This window comes from Tachysurus vachellii, chromosome 5 (assembly GCF_030014155.1).
Source record: "Tachysurus vachellii isolate PV-2020 chromosome 5, HZAU_Pvac_v1, whole genome shotgun sequence".
NCBI classification, from domain to species: Eukaryota; Metazoa; Chordata; class Actinopteri; order Siluriformes; family Bagridae; genus Tachysurus; species Tachysurus vachellii.
Genome location: NC_083464.1, coordinates 31,999,101 through 32,021,600, shown reverse-complemented (window position 1 = coordinate 32,021,600; position 22,500 = coordinate 31,999,101). Strand labels below are relative to the sequence as shown.

The window sequence follows — 22,500 nt, the reverse complement described above, 5'->3', positions numbered from 1 at the left end:
CAACCTAATTTACTTACTGATTATTACCTCTTGCCATTCCATTCCTATCTAGCTGGGAAGATAAGCCTAGGCTAAACCTCTGTTTGTTGTAGCCCTGTAGACTTCTGGCAAGTCCATGGTTGTGTTTGACAGCCTGTTGACCTTAATCACACTGTGAAGCTAGACGGCTTGCTGTTACAAGTCTAATGATCTGCTGTAGGCTATTTCACAAGGGCCTCTCGATCGGAAGTACTCTCAAATCCCAAATAATACCATCCCACGGTGAGCCTAACCAGAGTGCTGAATAGGCTATTTCTTTGTGTTCAGAGGGAATTCATGGTTTAAAGTTTAGCCTTGACGATCATTTAATAAAATCTTGTAGAAATATTATGTATTTTAGTATCTTGCATGTTAGGGGTAACTCAAGAGTTACAAAAAAGTGAAGCACAGCTAATGCGATTTAAAAGACAAATATCCTAATTGCACAGGGTTACATTGGTGCCATGACCCGGATAAAACATTGGCAGATGAATGCCAAACGCACTGTTGTTCAGCAGATGTAACAGTCAAACACATCCACTCTCAGTGACATAAATGTTTATAGTTTCTTCACAGTTTGACTATATTGCTATCAATCAGAGTACCTCAATGGCTAATAGTAGAGTAGTGTTAATTTCATCAGACGAGACGAGACGAAATATCTATATAAGACGAGACGATGACAAGACGGCACAACTGTCCAAAAACGCTGACTAAGACGAAAACGACGAGACGAAAATGTTTTGTATAAAATAAAAACTACGATAAAATCTCTCTTCATTTTCATCTACAATTGTCTCTGCTTTTTCATCAGCTGTTACGCCTTTAAAATATTCAGCACGAGTTCGCGGCTTCGCGCTGTTTAGTGTGTGTGTAGAAACAATTCGTCCGAGCACAAGTCCACCCTGGTCTAGGCTTTTTGTGTTAAATTATATTTCCTGTCGCTGCGCAGCTCTTTTATTGTACATGACAGCTTATGTCCCGATGACCGGTCTTTGCATTACGATTAAAAGCAGTAACAATAAAGTAAAAAATGTGGTGTGGTCAAGTTCGAGTGAAACAGATGTGAAACACTTTTTTACTGAAATGTTTATCAGTAATAATTTCAGTAATAATGTGTTATTTTAAAAAAAGACTACAATTTTTTGACCAAAACTAGACTAAAATTAAAAGACTTTTAGTCGACTAAAACTTGACTAAGATACCTTGAGTTTTCTTTTGACTAAAACTAGACTAAAATGACGAGACTTTTAGTCGACTAAAACTTGACTAACAAAAAAAGATATGTGAATGACTAAATATGACTAAAACTAACAAGGACATTTGGCACAAGACTAAGACTAAGACTAAATTAAAAATAGGTGACAAAATTAACACTATAGTAGAGTTTGAATCCCATGTATCTGAAGCACAATCAAAAATACAATTACTAATGGTCTTTCAGAATTTTGGATAATTTATGAACAGTATGTTTTAGCTAGTTCATTATTCATTCCTCTTCTTGCGTAGCTAAAACCAGTTTGGTTTGGAATCTGTCCATCACAGATCCTCCCTTCATGTGCCATGTGCTCTGGGTTTTTTTTTTTGTTTGTTTTAGTCCCGTCTTTTGTTACGTGTTTGAAACGTCAATTAACGATTATTTGTTGATGTCAGCTAGTGAATTGAATGCTGACTACATAAATAAATATGAGGCCAAGCATGTGATCATCTTTAGCATTGTCAGTATTCTGACTTTTGGTGAGATTAAGGTTCTACACAGAACATTTCATACTAGGAATTTTACTGATGTGATTCCAGCCAATTGCCTGGCAAAACATCACCTATTAAAATATTTCAACTCTGCTCTAATTCTCACATAATCAGAAAAATGTTGAAACCAGCTGTGTAAAATTACGTTTTAGTTATATTAAGTGTGCCAATAAATTGTCATGTTGGCCCTTCACATTCTCACTTTTACTTTCTTTTGCAACCTGACTAATCTCAGATGTTCCACATGTGTGGGATTGGATGAATTATAGCGTTCCTAAGACATGGTACATTTGTACTTACGATTATCAAACGTTTTTAAGGTTTGCGTAACAATTGCAATGTGAAACTTATTTAAAAGGCTGTCATGGTTAATCGTCAGTAGATAAACATGCTGTTACTCTTTATACTGCTGGTGAATTCTCACTCCTGATTGGGCTGGAGAACAACTGTCCTGGGTCCATGGGGACATGGAGACAATCCCTGTTTGGGGACTCTCTGGACCAGGTGCAAACTCACTAACACACACTACAATCACTACACAGCAGAATCACAATCACTACCCAGAGGAAACCTCTGAAGTCCAGAGAGAACATGCGAAGGACAGAGGTGGGAAACAACCTCCCAGCCGCAGAGGTTCAATGCTAACGTGCTTTGCACACAATGCTCACAAACACCAATCTGTTGTTCATTTCTTTTTAACAGCTCATCAGCGAGAAACAACACAAACACTAATTATACTGTTTAAGGGGTTCAGCTTCGGACGCCGTTTTGCCAATAGTGTCCTCATCCCGGTGGTTAAAGCCTATCAGTGATTTATTGAACCTTTTGGATTTTAGTGTTTCACTTTATTGATCTATTGCACTCTGAGCCGCTCTTTCAAGCCAATGGACAAAACCGTTTCCAGAGATAAAAACACAACATTATGCAAATTGAGCCTCACTTGTTTGAACAGAACCCTGCTGCTCGCACACTACGGCTCATTTTAGTGCTTTTGCCCAATGTAAACAAGACATGTAATTGTTCCCAAAGGAGTTTCTTTGTGGAATCGGGACGAGAAGGACATATTTCTTTCTGCATGAAGCTTCTGGGGCGCCATCTATATTGTGAACGGCACTTTTACCAGTGACATTTTATTGACTAGGTATCTTTCATCATTACTATGCAGATCCATAAGTCATCACTAATTCCATTCTAAATGTAATGCCAAGTGCATTAGCATTATGCATTGTTGGTATGCATTTGAACGTACTTATGCACGGGGGCTTCAGTCCAAAAAACGGTAACCTGAATATTGGAAAATAACAATGTCGCATAGATGATAATGAATTCTTTAGGCACTGTAACTCACCTGCCAACCTTCTACTGTAAACACCATCCCAATGTGTTTTTCACAAATTACTGGATGTCACAAAGCTACAGGAATAGGTTTTACAGGTACGTCTGGTGCTGTTTGCTCAAGAATAAACACATTAAACATGATGCATTGCAATCATGCCTAAGTTTCTTTTTTTTAATCATCGGAAGCCTCAGTGATATCATTTATCAGGACTCTAATATTGGGTCAGGGTGCCACAGGGATGTGAGCTCGCCTCCAATAGATGGTGAGTGGAAAAATGTCACATGCTGTGAATTCAGTTGGTTCTCATAGGGCAATATATATCAATATGGTAAAATGAATCAGTTTATTATATACTAGACACTTGTCTGAATGTCTGTTCATTTGAAAAGTCTGATGGATATAATACCCCTTGATTGAATTCACGATTCTGACAGAATTAATTTTCTATAACAGCGTGAATCTGAAAGCCATTTCAAGGTTTGCATTCGATTTCGCAGCCTGCGTCTGGTCAGTCTATAATCTACATTTGGTTATTTTATTATTCTAATAATGTTATAATAAATGTAAATGTGTTTGAGTGTTAAAGGCTGGTGACAAAATGACTTTGTAAAGCTGCTACAATATACTGTATGTGATAACAGGTACTATTTTGCAATTAAGGGCCTTTTTACCCCTGGTCACTTCATGTGTTGTCTCTGATCCGATAGCTATCTGATTTGTTAAAACTGTACCATTTACATTAGACCACATAAACGCGTCTCGGCGAATCGGATATCGACCCGATCTTTCTACTCCCGCCCAAAATGCTAATATATTTGACCTCATTTCCGGGATAATTGAAATGGAACACACTTTGGTGTGTGCGGTTTTCAGAACGCAATCAAAAAGAAGACGGTTACGACGTTTATGTTACAAAAAACAGCGTTTACTGTTTGCTGCGTTTTCGCTGGCAGCAGCAGCACATTTTAAGCCCCGACGAGACGCCTGTGTGAAAGATCACCTGAGTGACGTACTTCTGTTTGGGAGGAGTTTAGTGCTGACGTATGTGGCTTGAACAACCACATTCATTTACACCTGTCCAGTTTCATCTGAAACACGTCCCAGACCACCTCCTGAAGGGGTTTGTACTGTCGGATTTATATCCGTCTCTAAAACGTTTCTGAGGGCATTTAGACCTGGTCTTTTTACCATCGGATAGATATCGGATCACAGAAAACGCAGGAAGTGACCAGGTGTAAAAAGGCCCTAAAAAACAATCAAATGATGTGTTATGGTACATGGTTAAGTAGCATCTCAAAATTGTCCATAGTGTGCGAGTGGTTGTGTGTGTGATTGTGGACAGAGCCACGTCCAGGGTTTCCCCTGTCTTGTGTCCAGAGTCCCCTGGGATAGACTTCAGGGTCCCTGTAACTCTACGAATGATAGAGTGATAAGTGATACAGCAAATGGATAGATAAATGTTAGTATTCGCAAGATGTTGTGGTACATGAGGAATAAAATATCTCTGGATGTCCTGATCTAGAAATATAATCAACTTTATGTGTTGGGTCACGTCGTAACACCTACACGCTTTTCTCCCATAATAACACACCCGTAAGTGTGTTATTAATTATATGTGGAATACAAAATAATTTTTATTTCATCCACAAAACGATTGTACTTTCCTCTAACGATTGCAGTGAAGCTCTTACTTTCTCAGCAGCTCTTTATAAAGCTCATCCACATGTGTTTTCTCTGAGAGAGCATGTGATGACATCACAAGGCAGCTGGTTGTCACTTGGGAGAATGCTTGGCTTTCTCCAATAATAACTTTGAGAACGAATGTCAGCACTGGCTTAAAAGCTACAGTATGTAAGCTACAATACTGCATGTAAACTCAATATACTGTACATGGTGTATATATACTGTACACACCCAGTATTAACTAATACAGTTGCTTTATTGGTCCTGATGTGTTCAATCCCTTTGTTTATCTATGGAGTTCCAGCTGCTCTCAGGATCAGAACATAATCGTGAAAAAAGATCTATTAGGTGACGATGGGCTCAGTAAACATCACATGCTTTCTCTAAGCCATCTCTTCCAACCCCTTGTGGCCCACTCTATGTCCCAGTGTGCTTTTACATGGAGGCTAAGAGCCATGTGCTAATCTAAGGTCAGAAGGTTAGAGTGTGTAATAAGACACAGATGACATCATCACTGTTCTGGTATAGAGTAGATATATTGGTGCACAGCTGCTGGACAGACAGATATCTTCTGGTCAGTCATCGTCTCTCTCTCTCTCTCTCTCTCTCTCTCTCTCTCTCTCTCACTCTCTCTCTCTCTCCTCTCTCTGTCTCTCTCCTCTCTCTCCCTCTCTCTCTCTCTCTCTCTCTCTCTCTCTCTCTCTCTCTCTCTCTCTCTCTCTCTCTGTCTCTCTCTCTCTCTCTCTCTCTCTCTCTCTCTCTTTCTCCTCTCTCTGTCTCTCTCCTCTCTCTGTCTCTCTCCTCTCTCTCTCTCTCTCTCTCTCTCTCTCTCTCTCTCTCTCTCTATCTCTCCCTCTCTCCTCTTTCTCTCGCTCTCTCCTCTCTCTCTGTCTCTCTCTCCTCTCTCTCTCTCTCTCGCTCTCTCCTCTCTCTCTGTCTCTCTCACCTCTCTCTCTCTCTCTCTCTCTCTCTCTCTCTCTCTCTCCTCTCTCTGTCTCTCTCCTCTCGCTGTCTCTCTCTCTCCTCTGTCTCTCTCTCTGTCTCTCTCTCTCTCCTCTGTCTCTCTCTCTCTTTCTCTCTCTCTCTCTCTCTCTCTCTCTCTCTCCCTTTCTCTCTCTCTCTGTCTCTCTCTCCTCTCTCTGTCTCTCTCCTCTGTCTCTCTCTCTCCTCTGTCTCTCTCTCTCTCTCTCTGTCTCTCTCTCCTCTCTCTCTCTCTCTCTCTCTTTCTCTCTCTCTCTCTCTCTCTCTCTCTCTCTCTGTCTCTCTCCTCTGTCTCTCTCTCTCTCTCTTTCTCCTCTCTCTCTCTCTCTCTCTCTCTCTCTCTCTCTCTCTCTCTCTCTCTCTCTCTCTCTCTCTAGCTTTGTTTAAATGCTGAATTTGCTACGCAGCTATGAATAAACAGTGTTTGGAACGTAGGTGGCCTGTAGTTTCAATAGGTTGTGAGTCCCTGATGGTCCCTTGTGCAGGACCCTTAACACTCAGTGCTCAGTGTGCTGAGAATGAGATAAATGTATGTTGCTCTGAATAAAAGGGTGTCTGACAAATGCTGTAAATGTTAATTAGCTATGTTTACATGGATGTTTGGTACATAGCTGTGTTTAAACACTGTTTGATTAGTAACATTGTGTTTGGTATGTTTAAACTGTTTGGTAACGATGTTTAAATCGCCGTGACGCACCTCATTGCTGTAAATAAACAAAGGGAGGAGCTCAAGTTAATGCTCTGGGTTGTTGATCAGATCGGGGTTCCAGCCCCAACACTGCCAAGCTGCCACCGTTGGCAGCTTCTTCTTCTTAAACTAATTGTTCTGAATCCCAATCACACGCCACACTACATCGTATCTGTATAGTTACATAAGGTCAGAAAACACAATGTGCATCAGACAAATGTATCATGAGGAGGAATAAGGAATATAGCAGTTTGTATTTCTGAATATGTTTGTATATGACATGTAGAGAAACTGTCCCAACCGGGAGGATGAAGACAGACCTAAATACAAGATAGCTTCAGGTTATAATACAGGTTTAATAAATAATGAATACATAAAACAGGAACAAAGACGAAAACTAAACAGGACAAAGGACGACGGTACACAGACGACGATTCCTCGCTGCCGTCGGCAACGTGGCACGGTTAAATAGACAAGACAATGAACACATAGGGAACAGGTGTGCAGAGACGGGGAGGAGTAAACAAGGGCGGGGCAGAACACGTGACACGGAATATAAACAGAAGCATGTGGCCAAAAGTCCTGACAGAAACAGTATGGTGTGTATAAGCATTATTACAGAGGATCATATGAAAAGAAATCAGTTTTTACCAAAGGAGGTTAGAGTTAAACATGTGTGGCATTTCAGTTCAGTGTATGCTGACATCTGCTGGGAGATATTATGGGCTGTAAAAATCAGGGCATCCGTCACGCTTACTTTGATTTTAGAATATATATATATATTTCTGAATTGCTTTTTTCTTTAATGAGAATTGTACAGTGGGGCTTTATTGTGGCTCTGAGAAGGAAGGAAAGACAATTTGGGTGGAGCACAGCAACTTGTGGTTGTATGCACTCTATTGTGTGTGTGTGTGTGTGTGTGTGTGTTTTGACATGAAAACCCAGTTTGAGAGACCTACAATTAAAATGAGTGGCGCATCCTAATTTAAGATGAAGGCATGCACTGTTCCTTTTTTAATGAAAATCTGGCCAAAATGGACACTTCTTTTAGATCCTGGAGATTGAGATGTTTTGAATAGTTGACCTTCTTTAGACATGAGCCCATATGTGTAATTCCTCTACCATAAGCCATCTCCAAAGGCTTCTCTCCAATCTCCAGAGAATTTGGCAGTAGATCCAACCACAGCACGTGTAACCACACCAGCACAGGACCTCCACATCCAGCATACATAGAATTTAGTAAAAATTCTGATGCCAATCCCGAATCTCTCTCCTGGCAAAGTTCCCCACTCATGGAGGTTGGATGACCATTAAAGTTGAAATCCGCACTGTATGCATTTAATGCAGTGTAACACGCCCTCATCATCTGTCTCTAATACCATGTGTTCATACCAGCAGGACAACTGCTTTATACTGAAAGTAAAGTGCATGTGTTGTGAAGTGCCTTTTTCTTGAGGTTAATTAAGGATTAACAGCAATGAGTATTTACGATTGAACAAGGATTTGTATCTGTAACAAATATTTCATACTGACATTTATATGTGAATTACAACCTTATTAAAAAGTTGGTTGATAGACTGTGGTCTGTTTTAAGGCAGCTGGCTGTCCATGAAAGCTTTTGTTTAGTGTGAAAATAGTGGCATTATTCAGTGAAAATATATAGTTCTGTCTAATCTAGCGAATTGAGCTTCTTTTTCTCTGAGCCTCGGTGGTTTGTTGTTTACAGAGAGCATTTTATGGACGGGCCCAGTATAGAGCCTTGTGGAACGCCCAGAAGTCAATGCTAAGTTTGGCTTTGGCCGACACAGGCGGAGTTGTTCCTGCTTTTAAAGTTGTTTTGAAACAGTGAGCCAGTCATCCAACACACACACACACACACACACACACACACACACACACACACACACACACACACACACAAAGAGAATAAGGGATTTCTCAGAAGTAGCAGCTGAATCGTTTGCCAGTGACGGCCGAGGTCGTTGCAGAGGCTCGGCGTAAAAGGACAAACTAAATCCTGTTGTGTCAACTTAGGGTTATAAATAAACAAGTGACAGTCATGGACAATCACCTGATTATGGAAAGGAGGATTTAGGGTGAATGACACCCCAGCATGCCACCAATGTGGTGTTGCGTGCCACTTTTCTATAGCTATCATAATGTACTCTCTTACACTATCCCTCTTCCCACCCTCTCTTTTTTCACACTTCACATGACTGGCAGTTGACGCTGCCGGTGACAGAAACTCAGCAAGCGTCTCGTCCTATTTTTAAGTCGGGGGCTTTATTGTATGGTAACTCGCATACACAGAAAAAAGGCTTGAGGGATCTACAGATCAGCAGAATTTGACCACAGATAAGGACATTTTGGCAGCATTTAGACTTTTATATGCTAGCATGATCATACTGTCTGGCTAGCATGCTGTAATTTATGTTTTGTTTGTTTATTCGAACCGGACATGGAAAGTTTTGCCGTATTCTTTCGCTTCTTTTACGTAGGCTTCATGCAAGAGAGACAGAGGTGTCTCACAGAGCACTGCCACAATCCAGAAAAAGGTAATGTAAATAAAAAGAATATTTTGTTGTACATTGCTTGGACTTGTGAAGCAGTAGTAATTTGTTGGAATAAAAAAAATATAAAAAATTTTAATAAAAAAAGTATTTTGTTTAACCCTCAGTGATTCTAAACGCTGCCGTTTAACATGCCGATAAACCCATTAAAACTTAGAAATTAGTTGTGCACAGGTTATGAGAAAATAATGATGACTTTCTATTCTAGGATCTCATTTGGAGAGATTTGGCTTTTAGTCCAGTTTAATCTGCCCAAATCTTTGCAAATCCTTCCACTAACTCAAGAAGCATGTATTAAACAGATTTCAGGTTGGACTTCATGGACGCTTCATGAAAATTTAAGTTTTAAGAGTAAACTATTACACAAAGCAAAACAAAAAACCCTGTTTTGACTCTCACTGGGGTTTAAGCCTGCCAAGCTTTCCTTTTCCATGGAGTCCCAGACCGCTAACACATGCACCCACAGTCCCAGCAGTAAATCTTTCTCGCAGCTGTGAGACACAAAGTTACAGACTAAGAGAGGTGAATTACAGTTGTGCCGCCTTTCTTAGTGGCAACGGCCATTATATCAGGGCCGTTTCTTTCCCACTCTGCCCATTTTACCTCCTCTTTCAAACCGAGTCTCTGCAGTTCCACTAGTCTGGCTATGGTAGCAGATGCATGGGATGATGTAGATAGATGTATTTGTAGCATGAGCACCGATGTGGATGTGCACAGTTGGAAGTACGCTCAAGCTGGGATGAGGCTCATCCGACTCTCAGGTATCGTAACTTCCTGCTGTTCAGCCGTACCGAGCTTGAGCAATTGCGAACGTACAGTAGTATTGCTGAGGAGGTTAAAGGGTTAAGACAGCTGAAGAAAAGAATGGGGTTGTCAAGAATGGTGGCACATCCAATATTATCTTTAAGATTGCTGAAAGGTTAGGTCTCGTTTTTAACCAAGCTATTACTCAATTGCTGTTTCGTCTGGGTTGCTTGTCTGTTTCATGGTATGTGGCCAATTCAGTTGATTTTCTTTCTTTCTTTCTTTCTTTTTTATTTGCTTTTCACAATCCTTGCTCTAACAACTTTTTTTCAAAACAAATAAATGTAAATAATAATACAATTGGGGTTTCGCTGTTATAGGAAAATGAGCAACAACAGCAACTAGTGTGAAGTTACCGTTAGCACCACAGAGATACATTTCCATATATATATATATATATTTCTCGCTGTATGTTTAGAGCATTATGTTAAATCCAGAGTGTAAGGGTTGCTGACCTGAGCATACAGTACCAACGTGCAGTATCAATGAATATGGTCATTAAGGTGATCTCACACACGAACATCCATGTCTCTTTGCTCAGTCATTGCTGAACTGAAATGCTCTGGCATGTTAAAGCTGCTTAGATTAAAAATTACAAATTTGTTTTTATTAAAAAACGTGTCATCTTTTTACACTTCCATATTTTTCCGTACATCCGCAAGCCTACTTGTTCCACTTATTGTTTATGTTGTAGTAGCTATAAACAGCAGTTCCTGTATTGTAGAGAAGTAATCAATACCTTCTTGCCCTGGAATACCAGAGGAGCTTGTGAGGTTGGGGAAATCAGTGGCCGTTCATCATACGGGTGGCGACGCAGAATGAAATCACGTGTTAGGGAGGGGGTCTGGCAGGGATTTTGCATCACCCGTGTCATTTCCAAAGGACACATGAGAGCATAACCTCATCTCGACCTGACAACCGAGCCGCCCTCAGGGGAACACTCGGGCTGTGTCCCGCCGCTGTAAAACAAGAAGCAATCAAGGCCTGTGAACAAGGTCCATAAAAAAGCCGCTGTGAGAGCGAGGAGGGAAAGGTTGCCAGAGAGGAGGCCAGGGAGAGGGAGAGAAATGTATGCTGGAAATGGAGGGACGGGTCCAGGGAGCCGTAACTCATGTGAGGTACAGTGCACATTCAGAGGAGCTGATGTGTGAGAGAATTGAGCTGGAGTAAGCTCACACACACACACACACACACACACACACACACACACACACACACAAGTAGGACAAAAAAAAACAATACCCTGACTGCTAATTTGGGAGAAATTATGTTGTTGCAAGGTTATTTTTATTGCTTTTCAACATGACTGTGTTTGGTTTCAACATTAACATGCAGTGAGTCCAAAGACTTGTGTGGTTTCTCAGTAGGTTTTTCTATTTGTGTGTAAAATTCCAGTGTGAAAAATGACTAAGCGGTGTAATGTTCAAACGAGCTTGATATGGATTATAAGGTATACCGTTGATTGATATTCTACGTTTAGACAAACCTTTTAATTGTGTAGTTAAAAAATAATTATGAAGATATATTTCCTTTTGTATCCTTGACATAGTCCTTTGATGTCACACTGTATAATCAGACCGTGTCTGCGGTGCCAGACGAGTCGGCTTGAGCTTTTCACAAACTGCTGAATTTATTTCGGAAAAAAAAAAAAACTCCAGTGATTTCCTGAAGACCGTACATTTTTTGGAAAATAAATTCAACAAACTTGCTTAGTACAGATTTATTTTATGAACGTTCTTTAAATTTGACTATTAATAATACTTTTCTGTCTCTTTTATGTTAGACACGGCGCTTTCTGTTCTCCAAGTTTATAGTAATAAAATACATTACGACTAAGCTGACGTTGGTGCTTGGAAACCTAAACTTTGCTAACACTAATCTGCAGAACGGTGTGTAAACGTCGAGTGAGCCGTAGCACTCATCTATCGTTCTACTAGTGAAATATAAGCTTTATTTCTCTAGTTAGATTAATTGTATTCAAGTGAACAAGCAAATCACAACCTTTCTAGTCTTTGAACATTCGAATATTCATTCACTCATTCATCTTCTACCGCTTATCCGAACTACCTCGGGTCACGGGGAGCCTGTGCCTATCTCAGGCGTCATCGGGCATCAAGGCAGGATACACCCTGGACGGAGTGCCAACCCATCACAGGGCACACACACACACTCTCATTCACTCACGCAATCAAACACTACAGACAATTTTCCAGAGATGCCACTCAACCTACTATGCATGTCTTTGGACCGGGGGAGGAAACCGGAGTACCCGGAGGAAACCCCCAAGGCACGGGGAGAACATGCAAACTCCACACACACAAGGTGGAGGCGGGAATCGAACCCCAACCCTGGAGGTGTGAGGCGAATGTGCTAACCACTAAGCCACCGTGCCCCCAACATTCGAATATTTCTGTTTAATTCAGATTTGTTTCACAGTGGATCATTAGGACGTCTGTGGTTTTCCATTGGAACGATGTGGATTTTGTATGATGTACTGCTGTATAGTACAAACAGTACAACTGTACATTTCTTACTTCAAATGTTTTTAATATACAAATCTAAATCCACCAAAACTGTCCTTGTGATGATTGTGGACTGGCAGAATAAGATGAGCACTGGGATCAGAGACCCGGCCCAGTCCTGGCCTGCTTATACAGTGTCCCTGAAGCTGCAAAAGTGGCACATCGTTACCTCAGAGGCTGTGCTATATGTAGACCAGGGCCAAAAAGTAGGAAATGGAGCCAAGCGGTGGCCAGTACATACACAGTTAAAGAGCCCAACTTTCACTTTTTAATAAAATTATACTGGGGCCCAAGAGGCAGCAGACCACAAAGCCAGACAACCATGTTTCCTCAGTTTCATGCCAAGCTATACAGAGCTGTAGATAAAGACCTCCTACTCGACATCAAATTGCACCACCACTTAGATTTCAGAAATATGTGACATACTAAATGTGACTGAAGAGAAAAGTTAGAGAGACAAACACTGATGCACCGAGGCCAACAGAACAGCTTGGCACATACTGAACTGGGTAGAGGAACAACACTGTTCCAAAAGATCTTCTATCAGTTGAAGTTTAGATGGTGCTGAAATTCTGAAGATCTCCCATTGAGCAGTGTTCAATTGGGTCTGGTGACTGTGAAGACTGTGAAGATAGATGGTCTATGATTTACATCATTTTATTCCTCACCAAATCAGTGCCCTTAAGCACTGTTCCTGTGACTCACTGTTCAAGACATCCTTGAAAAGATGTTTCATCTTAGGAGAAACTGTGCTGCACTACTGATTTGCACCGATGCTTCACTGCAAAAAATGAAGTCGAATCTTAACGGACATTTGAATAAACACTGGCATAACAGAGCTACGGGTTTTTTGATTGATTTGTCAATTTTATAAAGATTAGAAGAATGATATCAGGAGGATAAATGTAAAGTTGGACTCTCGCTGTTCTCACAGTTTCCTCTAGCTTTAAACAGACTGCAGAAGTGGGAAACCTCTAAGGTTTAACCGTTAACATTTGTGATTTTTGACCACTTTCTGTGGTGACACAGGAAACATCTGAGAGCTTAGTTTTGTAAGCAAGTGCTGGTGGTCTGTGATCTGATGGCTACGCCTCGGGGAGAAAATGCTCAGTGTATTCAAAAATGAATATGGGCTAGACCTCATAACAGTGTACTACATAAACTATGTCGTGGCCTTGTTGTGTTGGTTTTATTATAGCTGTTGTTCTGACCTGCAGAGGTTCATCTTTAGCTGAACCATTTGTGTTCGTTTCTTAATCAAGCATGCAGACTGTTGTTTCAGGGAGCGCTTAAACAACAGTCTCGCCGTATTTGTTAAGACTGCTGAGGGTGAAATAAAGACTTCTGCTCAAGATCAACCACTGAGAACGGTCTGTACTTATCTGTTATAGCTTAATTTCAGATGAAAACTCTTAGCAGTGGGGGTCACGATGGCTTAGTGTTTAGCACGTTCGCCTCACACCTCCAGGGTTGGGGGTTCGATTCCCACCTCCTCCTTGTGTGTGTGGAGTTTGCATGTTTTCCCCGTGCCTCGGGGGTTTCCTCCGGGTACTCCGGTTTCCTCCCCCGGTCCAAAGACATGCATGGTAGGTTGATTGGCATCTCTGGAAAATTGTCCGTAGTGTGTGATTGTGTGAGTGAATGAGAGTGTGTGTGTGTGTGTGTGCCCTGTGATGGGTTGGCACTCCGTCCAGGGTATATCCTGCCTTGATGCCCGATGACGCCTGAGATAGGCACAGGTTCCCCGTGACCCGAGGTAGTTCGGATAAGTGGTAGAAGATGAATGAATGAATGAATGAATAAATGCTTCACTCTTCACACAGTGACCTTCGGTACTCTGAGTACTTGGCACTGAATATTAAGCCTAGCATCCTGTAGAGTGTTATCTTTTTATTATCTTTTTATTATTCATGAGCTGTAAATGAAGTGCAGATAACACTGGCCAAATTAGTGAGTTGATTACATGAGTATCACATGGGGATAAAAAAATGTTGGATCTTCTTTACTTTGTTTGTAAAGCTCTTTGCAGTTAATTGGGAGAATTAGCAGTATAATGAACACATTTAGCAGCTAGGTTAAATAGGCTGTACTTCAAATGTGACTTGTTTACTATCAGGTTTTGAATCTTTCATGGCTTAAAGCAAACGTATTAATCGTTGGTGCTTAAATGTGTACTATAAAAGCACAGTGATGGACAGAAAGCTCATTAAAAGCCATTTGTGTTAACATTGTTGGGACATTTAGAAATGTTACGTAAATGCCAGCTCTTAATATGTTAAAAGATTTCTAATAATCTAAAGTTGTTAGCTGGAAAGTTGTTAGCTCTACTTTTCATGATAAATCAAAGGTAAACTTGTTTTTAGCTTTAGCATGAGAAGGACTACAGGGCTAGTTAGTGCTATTATAGTTTATTGAATGCTGTAATATCCCAAAGAATTGCGGCATTTATTCAGTTTGATGATATTTACTGATATTGATTGAGAGACCTGATATTGATGTTTTGGCCATGGGGCTTTTATTATATCGTCGCTGTCAGGCGGAATCCTCGTATCTATAAACCCGTTATTTTTCAGGACATTAAAAAAACGCCGTACCTTATCTGCAGTACACAGGGTTTAGTCCGCGTTACAGTGGATTGTCTTGCGCTAAATTCGTGTCCTCAGACGAGCACCAGAACTAGTGGGGGTCAAGATTTTTTTTTCTTTGAGCCCAGTGTTTTGAAGACATTTACCTCAGAAGATGTGTTGATTCGTTGCGACTCTTCTTGAGGAGAAATATGCCGTGAAGCTCTCCCACGGAGTGAGGAAGAGGTGGACAGTTGAAGTGTCCAATGGAGTTATGAGATTTGTGCTCAAGCTATTTTCAAGACTTTAGATTGGTTAATAACTTGTAAAAATAACAGACCCACGTGGGGACTGACCAATAGCATCCATATGTGAAAAAATATGAAACTGACCAAATTTGGACATACGAGGTTTCCGCCCGACAGCGACGATATATAGGCTAATTAGACATGTTAGCATTTTAGAATGTTAAACAATGACAAAACAATGAAAACAATGATTCTAATACATATTTATTTGAATTATATTCATCCAGAAATGTATATGGATACAATATTTTTGTTTAGGTGCTAAATCTGAGGTAACGTTTCTTTTTATTGTAGCATTAGCAAGCATGCAGGATCGTCTTGTGAGTGCTAAGATTTATACATAATGTAATTAGCCACGATTTCATTTTAGTTTCTGATTTTAGAATCAGAATGATACAGCAATATTGAAGAAACTTTAAGAAATTATTTTAAAAAAAAAAACAAAGCTAAAAAACATTCATGTCATCAAAAATAAACTTGGTTTAATTTTTCTGTTATGTGCTGACGATTAAACCTGGGGTAAATTTGTGTTTTAGCATTTTTGCATGACCATGTTGTTATAGCTGTCATAGTGCCGTTTAGCATCACAAAAGATTTTCTTATGCATTTATTCGGTATGAAGTCGTGTCGCAGGAGCCTCCTGTGTATTATCTTGCTGATTCTAGCTCTGTTATGTGACTGAGATATTACTCCTCACACCAAAGATTTATGTCTCCCACCTTCCCTAAGCTATTACGTTTGTTCGCTTCAGCTCCGTTGTTTATAGCTGTATGTCGAAATGACACACATTATTCATCATTGCCCGCTGGTCTGACATTTATGTATGATGCTTTGTTGTGTACAGCGATTTTTATCTTTGTTTACTGGTGTCCCTTCAAAACGAAGAGCATTTGGTGTCTTGTTAGCTTCCCGTAAGGTCTGAAACTGCTGACCAGGAAACAGCCTGGAAGTCCGTCGTTATCCCATTGGACCAATTGTAGTTTTAAAAGTGGCAGCGAAGACTACGGTCTTCAGCTACGTGTGTGTTGGTGTAAACACGCCTGTCTTCGAGTACTACAGTAGTTATCATCCTGAACACCTTTGTGAATTTCCCGGCCATGCAGAGGACACCTGTTGATGTCAGTCGCCTGTGTATGCGCTCTGGACAAACCACTCTCAGATTAATATTACGCCATCCTGAGTGTGATATTCCAGATGCATTTTGTGACAGATTACAAAATTTTATACTTAAGGAAATATGCATAGTAGAAGTGTGCTGGGGCTCAAAGCACAAAGTAGCAGAGATTAAATAAAGAAAAGTATGTTCCATACTAGGGGGCACGGTGGCTTCCGCCTCCGCCTTGTGTGTGTGGAGTTTGCTTGTTCTCCCCGTGCCTCGGGGGTTTCCTCCGGGTACTCCGGTTTCCTCCCCCGGTCCAAAGACATGCATGGTAGGTTGATTGGCATCTCTGGAAAATTGTCCCTAGTATGATTGTGTGAGTGAACGAGAGTATGTGTGTGTGTGCCCTGTGATGGGTTGGCACTCCGTCCAGGGTGTATCCTGCCTTGATGCCCGATGACGCCTGAGATAGGCACAGGCTCCCCGTGACCCGAGGTAGTTCAGATAAGCGGTAGAAGATGAATGAATGAATGAATGAATGAATGAATGAATGTTCTATACTTAGTGGATATTCCATACCAGCTAAAGTCTTGCACACACAATATACTAATATTACATTACATTACATTACAGCATTTAGCAGACTCCCTTATCCACAGCGACTTACATTTTATCAAATTTTTTATACAACTGAGCAATTGAGCAACCCAATTGAGGGTTAAGGGCCTTGATCAGGGGCCCAGCAGCGGCAGCTTGGTGGACGTAGGAATCGAACTCACAACCTTCCGATTGGTAGCCCAACACCTTACACAACACACATTGGGCACGTAATATGAATACTAATACACAAAACAGGAAATACTGATTCACTATAAAAAATAAAAAAAAATACCAGGAAATGTTTAAATAATTAGTCACAAAACAGTTGATCATTAACAACTCATCACAATGTCGAATTAGAGAGATAAAATAAATTGATAGACAGCTCCATTGACGGAGTTATTTGTATTGTTGTTGGTCCCACGGTCGTAAACAGTGTAACAGTAGGTCATGAAATGCAGAGTTAACAGTTACAAGTTATTATTATTATCATTATTATTATAATATCCTTTATACGTGTATCGTCTCAGTTCTGAGTAACCTCTGTGCAGCGAATGACCGTTTCCCCAAAGTCATGCGGCACAGCGCAGTTAAACGCAGTGACATAATGCATTATAATGGGCAGTGATGCCTGACTCTCTACTGCTGACTGGCTGGCTGAGCTAATGGGATCAATACCAGCAAGGTTGGAGCTGCATGCACTAAAAAACATGCTGACCACTGCCAGAAACATCAATAATACACGACTGGGAGCGGTTTGCTTCCTCGTCTCGCGATTGTTTTTAATGTCACATTGTGATAAAGGCAATGTGGGCTGTTTTAGGAACCTGATAGATGGTTGATGATCAGAGACTGAAGATTTAGATATTAAAACATTACCATCTGTATATAAACTGGTGGATGCAGATTTCCCTTCAGACTCTTCCTCAGGTATTAATATGATAATACGCCATCTGGTGAGGAGACAGGAGAACAAAAAGCACTTCGGTACTTCACCCAAAGTCATGGTGCCATAACAGTATAAATGAAGAGGATATGAACTGAAATGATGTGCTTGTGATAAATGTAAGATTGTGTATGTGGTGCTGCAGAAGTGATTATTAATGAGTAACGGCTCTCTTCTTATATCTTTATAGGGTTCAACAGAAATGAGGAGATGAAGGCCATGGAGGTGCTGCCCATTCTGAAAGAGAAAGTGGCTTTTTTATCAGGCGAGTCGATACACAATGTGCACCACACGTCTCACAAGGGAAATAGCAACGCAAGTCTGAATGCCAATGACGCCATAGACGTCTGTGGCCGAAAGCCAAGGGAGCAAAATTGGCTGGGTGGGAGGGATGGAGTACTCTCTCTTCCTCTCTCATTTGTCAATCATAGTGACACTAACAATCCTTGGCTTGTTTGAGCTCACACAAACAATTTTTTTTTTTCAAAGTTTTATAGTTTCTATTAGAGTCCTGACCTGAATCCTATTGAAGGCTTAAAACTAGGGCTGGGCGATAAAACGATAACGATACGTATCGCGATAGACACGCGATCGATATCAATAAAAAATGTGTTCGATAAAACGTTCAATATTTTTTATTCTTCGTCGGAAGAAAACAGAGGTTGCGAAGCAAGTTTGGTTGCATTAACAAAGGCACTCGCTCAATGGTAACCTACAGCGTAGGGAGTGACGTGACCGATGAGCAGAAAATAAGCCGCAGCGAGCGAGGAAATTGTAAATAAAAGAGGAAAAATCAGCTCGCCAGTACGGCAGTTTTTCATTTTGCACCTTAAATGTTAAGAGATAATTGTTAAGTGTTCATTGTGACTTTAGACTCATGTTTACATTATAATTATGTGAGTTTTCCTGCTTGTTGACATTTCTGCCTTAATAACTGAGGGGATTACGATCAGAAGAAGGTTAAGTTTAAAATAAAAATGTTTACATATAATATATTTTTCTCCTTATTTTAAATGGGTCATAAAAAAGATCAATAATTATCGATATCGACCGATATGAAACCGTGATGATATCGTGATACAGTTTTCAGCCGTATCGCCCAGCCCTACTTAAAACTGAAACGTACAGTATCATGTAGGCCCATAAGAAGCTTCTAAATTAAAGTAAAGTATTTTTTGTTATCATCAGATCGATGTAAAACAGGAAGCGTATGTTAATGTGAACCATGTGGAGATATGAACTTTAGTTATGAACAGAACCAGACTTTTATTCCTTTATTTATGTGGTGAGGAAGTGAGACGGAGGTCAGGGTGTAATGTGTGGACGTGTCGGTCTGTCTGCAGGAGGCCGTGACAGACGGGGAGGCCCGGTTCTCACTTTCCCAGCCAGGAGCAACCATGACAGAATAAGACAGGAGGATCTCCGACGCCTCATTGCCTACCTCGCAGGCATCCCCAGGTCAGGGTTTACCTCGGTGTCCGTTCCTATTCTTTTCTTTCTGGAGCTCCAGAAACATGTTTAATAATTATGGCACGTTCAGACTGATGAGATTTCTCCTTCTCTTTCTCACATTTTAACAGCTCTCGGGTCATTTCACATATTTTTCAGTTATTTTTCTTCTCAATCTGTCTTTCTCTCTTCCTCTAGCGTCTTCGTTTACTAATTAATTGTTTTTGCCCTTTCTCACACACTTTTTCATCTGTCTTTCCTTTCTATTCTTTTCTTTTTCTCACCCTTTCAGTTTTTCTTTCACATTTCCCTCTCTTTCTATTTGTCTCTCACTTTCATCCTGTCCTCCTTTCCTGTCTGAAGTTATCTCTTTCTCTCTCTATTTTCTTTCTCTCGTTCTGTACTTCTTTTTATCTTTCTCCATCTTTCTCTGTCTCTTTCTTGTCTCTCCATCTTCCTTTCCCTGTCTATCTCTGTCTATCTCTCACAGTCATGCTAGTCTCTCTCTTTCTATCCCCATCAATCTCTGTCTCTTGTTTTCTCTGTCTATTTATTTCTGTCATTTTCACTGTCCATCTCTCTGTCTGTCACTGTCACTGTCCTCATACAGCTGTCTTTACTCTAGTCTCTCTCTCTCTCTCTCTCTCTCTCTCTCTCGCATCTCCCTCCCCTTGGGTGGTCAGTATGATTCAGTGGAGCACACGTGCTCTGTTCAGTTTAATCTAAGACTCAGACTGTGGGGAAAGTGCAGCTGTGGAAATTAGCTCTCTTCCAAGTTTTTCTCCTCCACCATAACAGTGAGTATTACAGATTGCTAGAACTCTTCAGCACACTCTTCTCAAAAGTGTCATTTCTCCACAGCGAGGAGGTCAGCAGGCATGGCTTCACCGTCATCGTGGACATGCGAGGCTCCAAATGGGACTCTATCAAACCCCTGCTGAAGATCCTGCAGGAGTCGTTCCCGTCCTGCATCCACGTTGCGCTCATTATCAAACCTGACAACTTCTGGCAGAAGCAGAGGACCAACTTCGGTAGCTCTAAATTCGAGTTTGAGGTGCGGCTTTAAAAACGTACACTTCTTCATCAAGACCTTGAACAAAGCGGAAAGTTTTGTGTTGATTTCTCTGCTACTGTTTGGTCCAGTTTGATGCTCAACACCTGAATCAGGGAACGCAAACACACAAGAATATCAGGTTTCAGGAACATTTTCTGTGCTGGTGTAAAACTAGAGCTGTTAAAATTAGAGCTGACCCATTTAAAGCCAAGAGACCAGATAAAACGGTGTCCTGTACAATCAGGTTACGCAACAGAGCGCAGAATTAAAACCATTACTTACGTCTTCAATTATGCGTCTGCTGTGGGCTGAAATGACAAAAGTAATAATGTGCAATAAAATCTCAGGGTTTATTCGGTATATAATCAGTTTATATTGCAGTATTTTGAAATGCGCAGTACAAAAAACGCTATTACTGATAAATTACTGACTCATTTGGGCTTGTTGTTTATATTGAAATTGTTTCTGTTGTAAATTTTCAGCTAGCTTCAGTATCTGTTAGTTAACAATTTTTTAATGCTTTAAACAACTTTTCAGTAGCAGAATGTCATTAAAAATAAACTAATACATCGACTAATATAAATAATAATATAAAATAAAATAATATAAAAGACTAATATAAATAAACTAATACAATCGATTATTCTGTTAAAGAAAATGAGTAGAAATATTGCATTGATCATATTTTTAATTTATATAAACTATAAAGCAACCGTTAGTCGAAATAATGATGAAAAACGTGTATATGATTTTTTTTTTTTTTTTTTATGAAGCATAAAAATATATTTTATTGATGTAAACATACCAGATGCAGTTTTGTAGATACACAAATAGGTTGTTGTTTTTACTTTTCCTTCATCCGAGCGAAAGGTATTTATTTTCGTGCGGACGGAGCCGAGGTCGAGGAACTGACCCTTTTTTAGCCTTCTACAATTTTAGAATTAAACCCAAATACAGACATTTAAATCCCTCAACAGTTAGAGAAAGCGTCATCGAGTTACATCCCGAATATCCATATACTGTGTAGGTTTCTTAAGTATTTCATTTCATAGTCATTTCAGCTGCAAAGGTTAAAATCCACTTTCTCCAGGGAGCTCATTCATAAAGCTAAGAGTTGTTCCACGTGTGTTAGATGTTGTTTCTAACCACATGAACTCTCTGGAATGTTCTCTGGTTAGTCTTAAATAAAGCGTGGGGTGTAAATGACGTGAGACACGGAGCTCTTTCCTGCTGCACGCTAGCCTTTATAGGTTTGTTTGTAAAAGCACGAATCCTTTATGAAAGGAAAAATCCCACCGAGGGCTTGATAACAGGAAACTATCCTAAAATGAGAAGGCTGAGGTCAAATTGTAGAAAAAAGATGTTAGCACATCTGGAGTAATGAGTTTTAGCCTTTGAACATGTAAAGATAATTCGTTGATGAGTTTATTCATTGTAGCTTTTATAATATGACCCTTAGAAGATGTGCTGTTGAAATATTTTAGCTCGAATTACTTAGCATTACTTGGTGGTCTTGGTCAGGTATTAGACGTAACTGCATTACAAAATCCAAAATGAATTTTTTTGGGCCAAGTTATGTATGAGATTAATGTATGTCGAGATTAATTTATTCCATCCATCTATCTTTAGTAAGCATTTTATCCTTTTTAGGTTATAGTTAATGTGGAGCATTTTCCAGAACCGGTGGTCAGTGATGTGGGTATACACTTTGGATGGGATTCCAGTCCATTGCATGGCATTTTACACACCTGGAGCCAAAGTCTACCTGGTTTTTGGAAGGTTTAAGAAGGTTTCAGGAACTGTGAATTGGCAGCACTACCTGTTAAAGGAGTGGTTGTTAATTGTTATATGCATATTCCAGACTGGGTTGAAGTGTAGACTGATGCCCCTTTTCCACCGAGGCAGTTTGAGTGCAGGTTCGGAGCCTAATTTAGAACCAGTTCTTTTTCCAGTTCTTTTTCGACAGCCAAAGCACCGGCTCTGAACCAGGAAAAGTGGTTCTTAAGTAGCACTAAAACGTTGCTGGTCTAGACTTAAGAACCGCTTGTGTCAGGAGCTGTGGGCGGGGCTGTGGGCGGGGCTACTGTTAGCGCATTTGATAATGTACCTTAAGTATACTAAAGTTT

The 22,500-nt window shown here is 40.4% G+C and overlaps 1 protein-coding gene across 3 annotated transcripts in view; it reads left to right on the top strand.

The window, feature by feature from the left end:
• Positions 1 to 22,500, top strand: part of triob (trio Rho guanine nucleotide exchange factor b) — a 110,068-nt gene that overhangs the window by 16,886 nt on the left and 70,682 nt on the right. For all 3 annotated transcript variants that reach the window (XM_060871255.1, XM_060871254.1, XM_060871256.1), the window contains 3 exons: positions 18,062 to 18,136; positions 19,215 to 19,329; positions 20,182 to 20,374. In XM_060871255.1, coding sequence (XP_060727238.1) covers positions 18,062 to 18,136; positions 19,215 to 19,329; positions 20,182 to 20,374 — 383 coding nt within the window. The remainder of the gene's footprint in view (positions 1 to 18,061; positions 18,137 to 19,214; positions 19,330 to 20,181; positions 20,375 to 22,500) is intronic.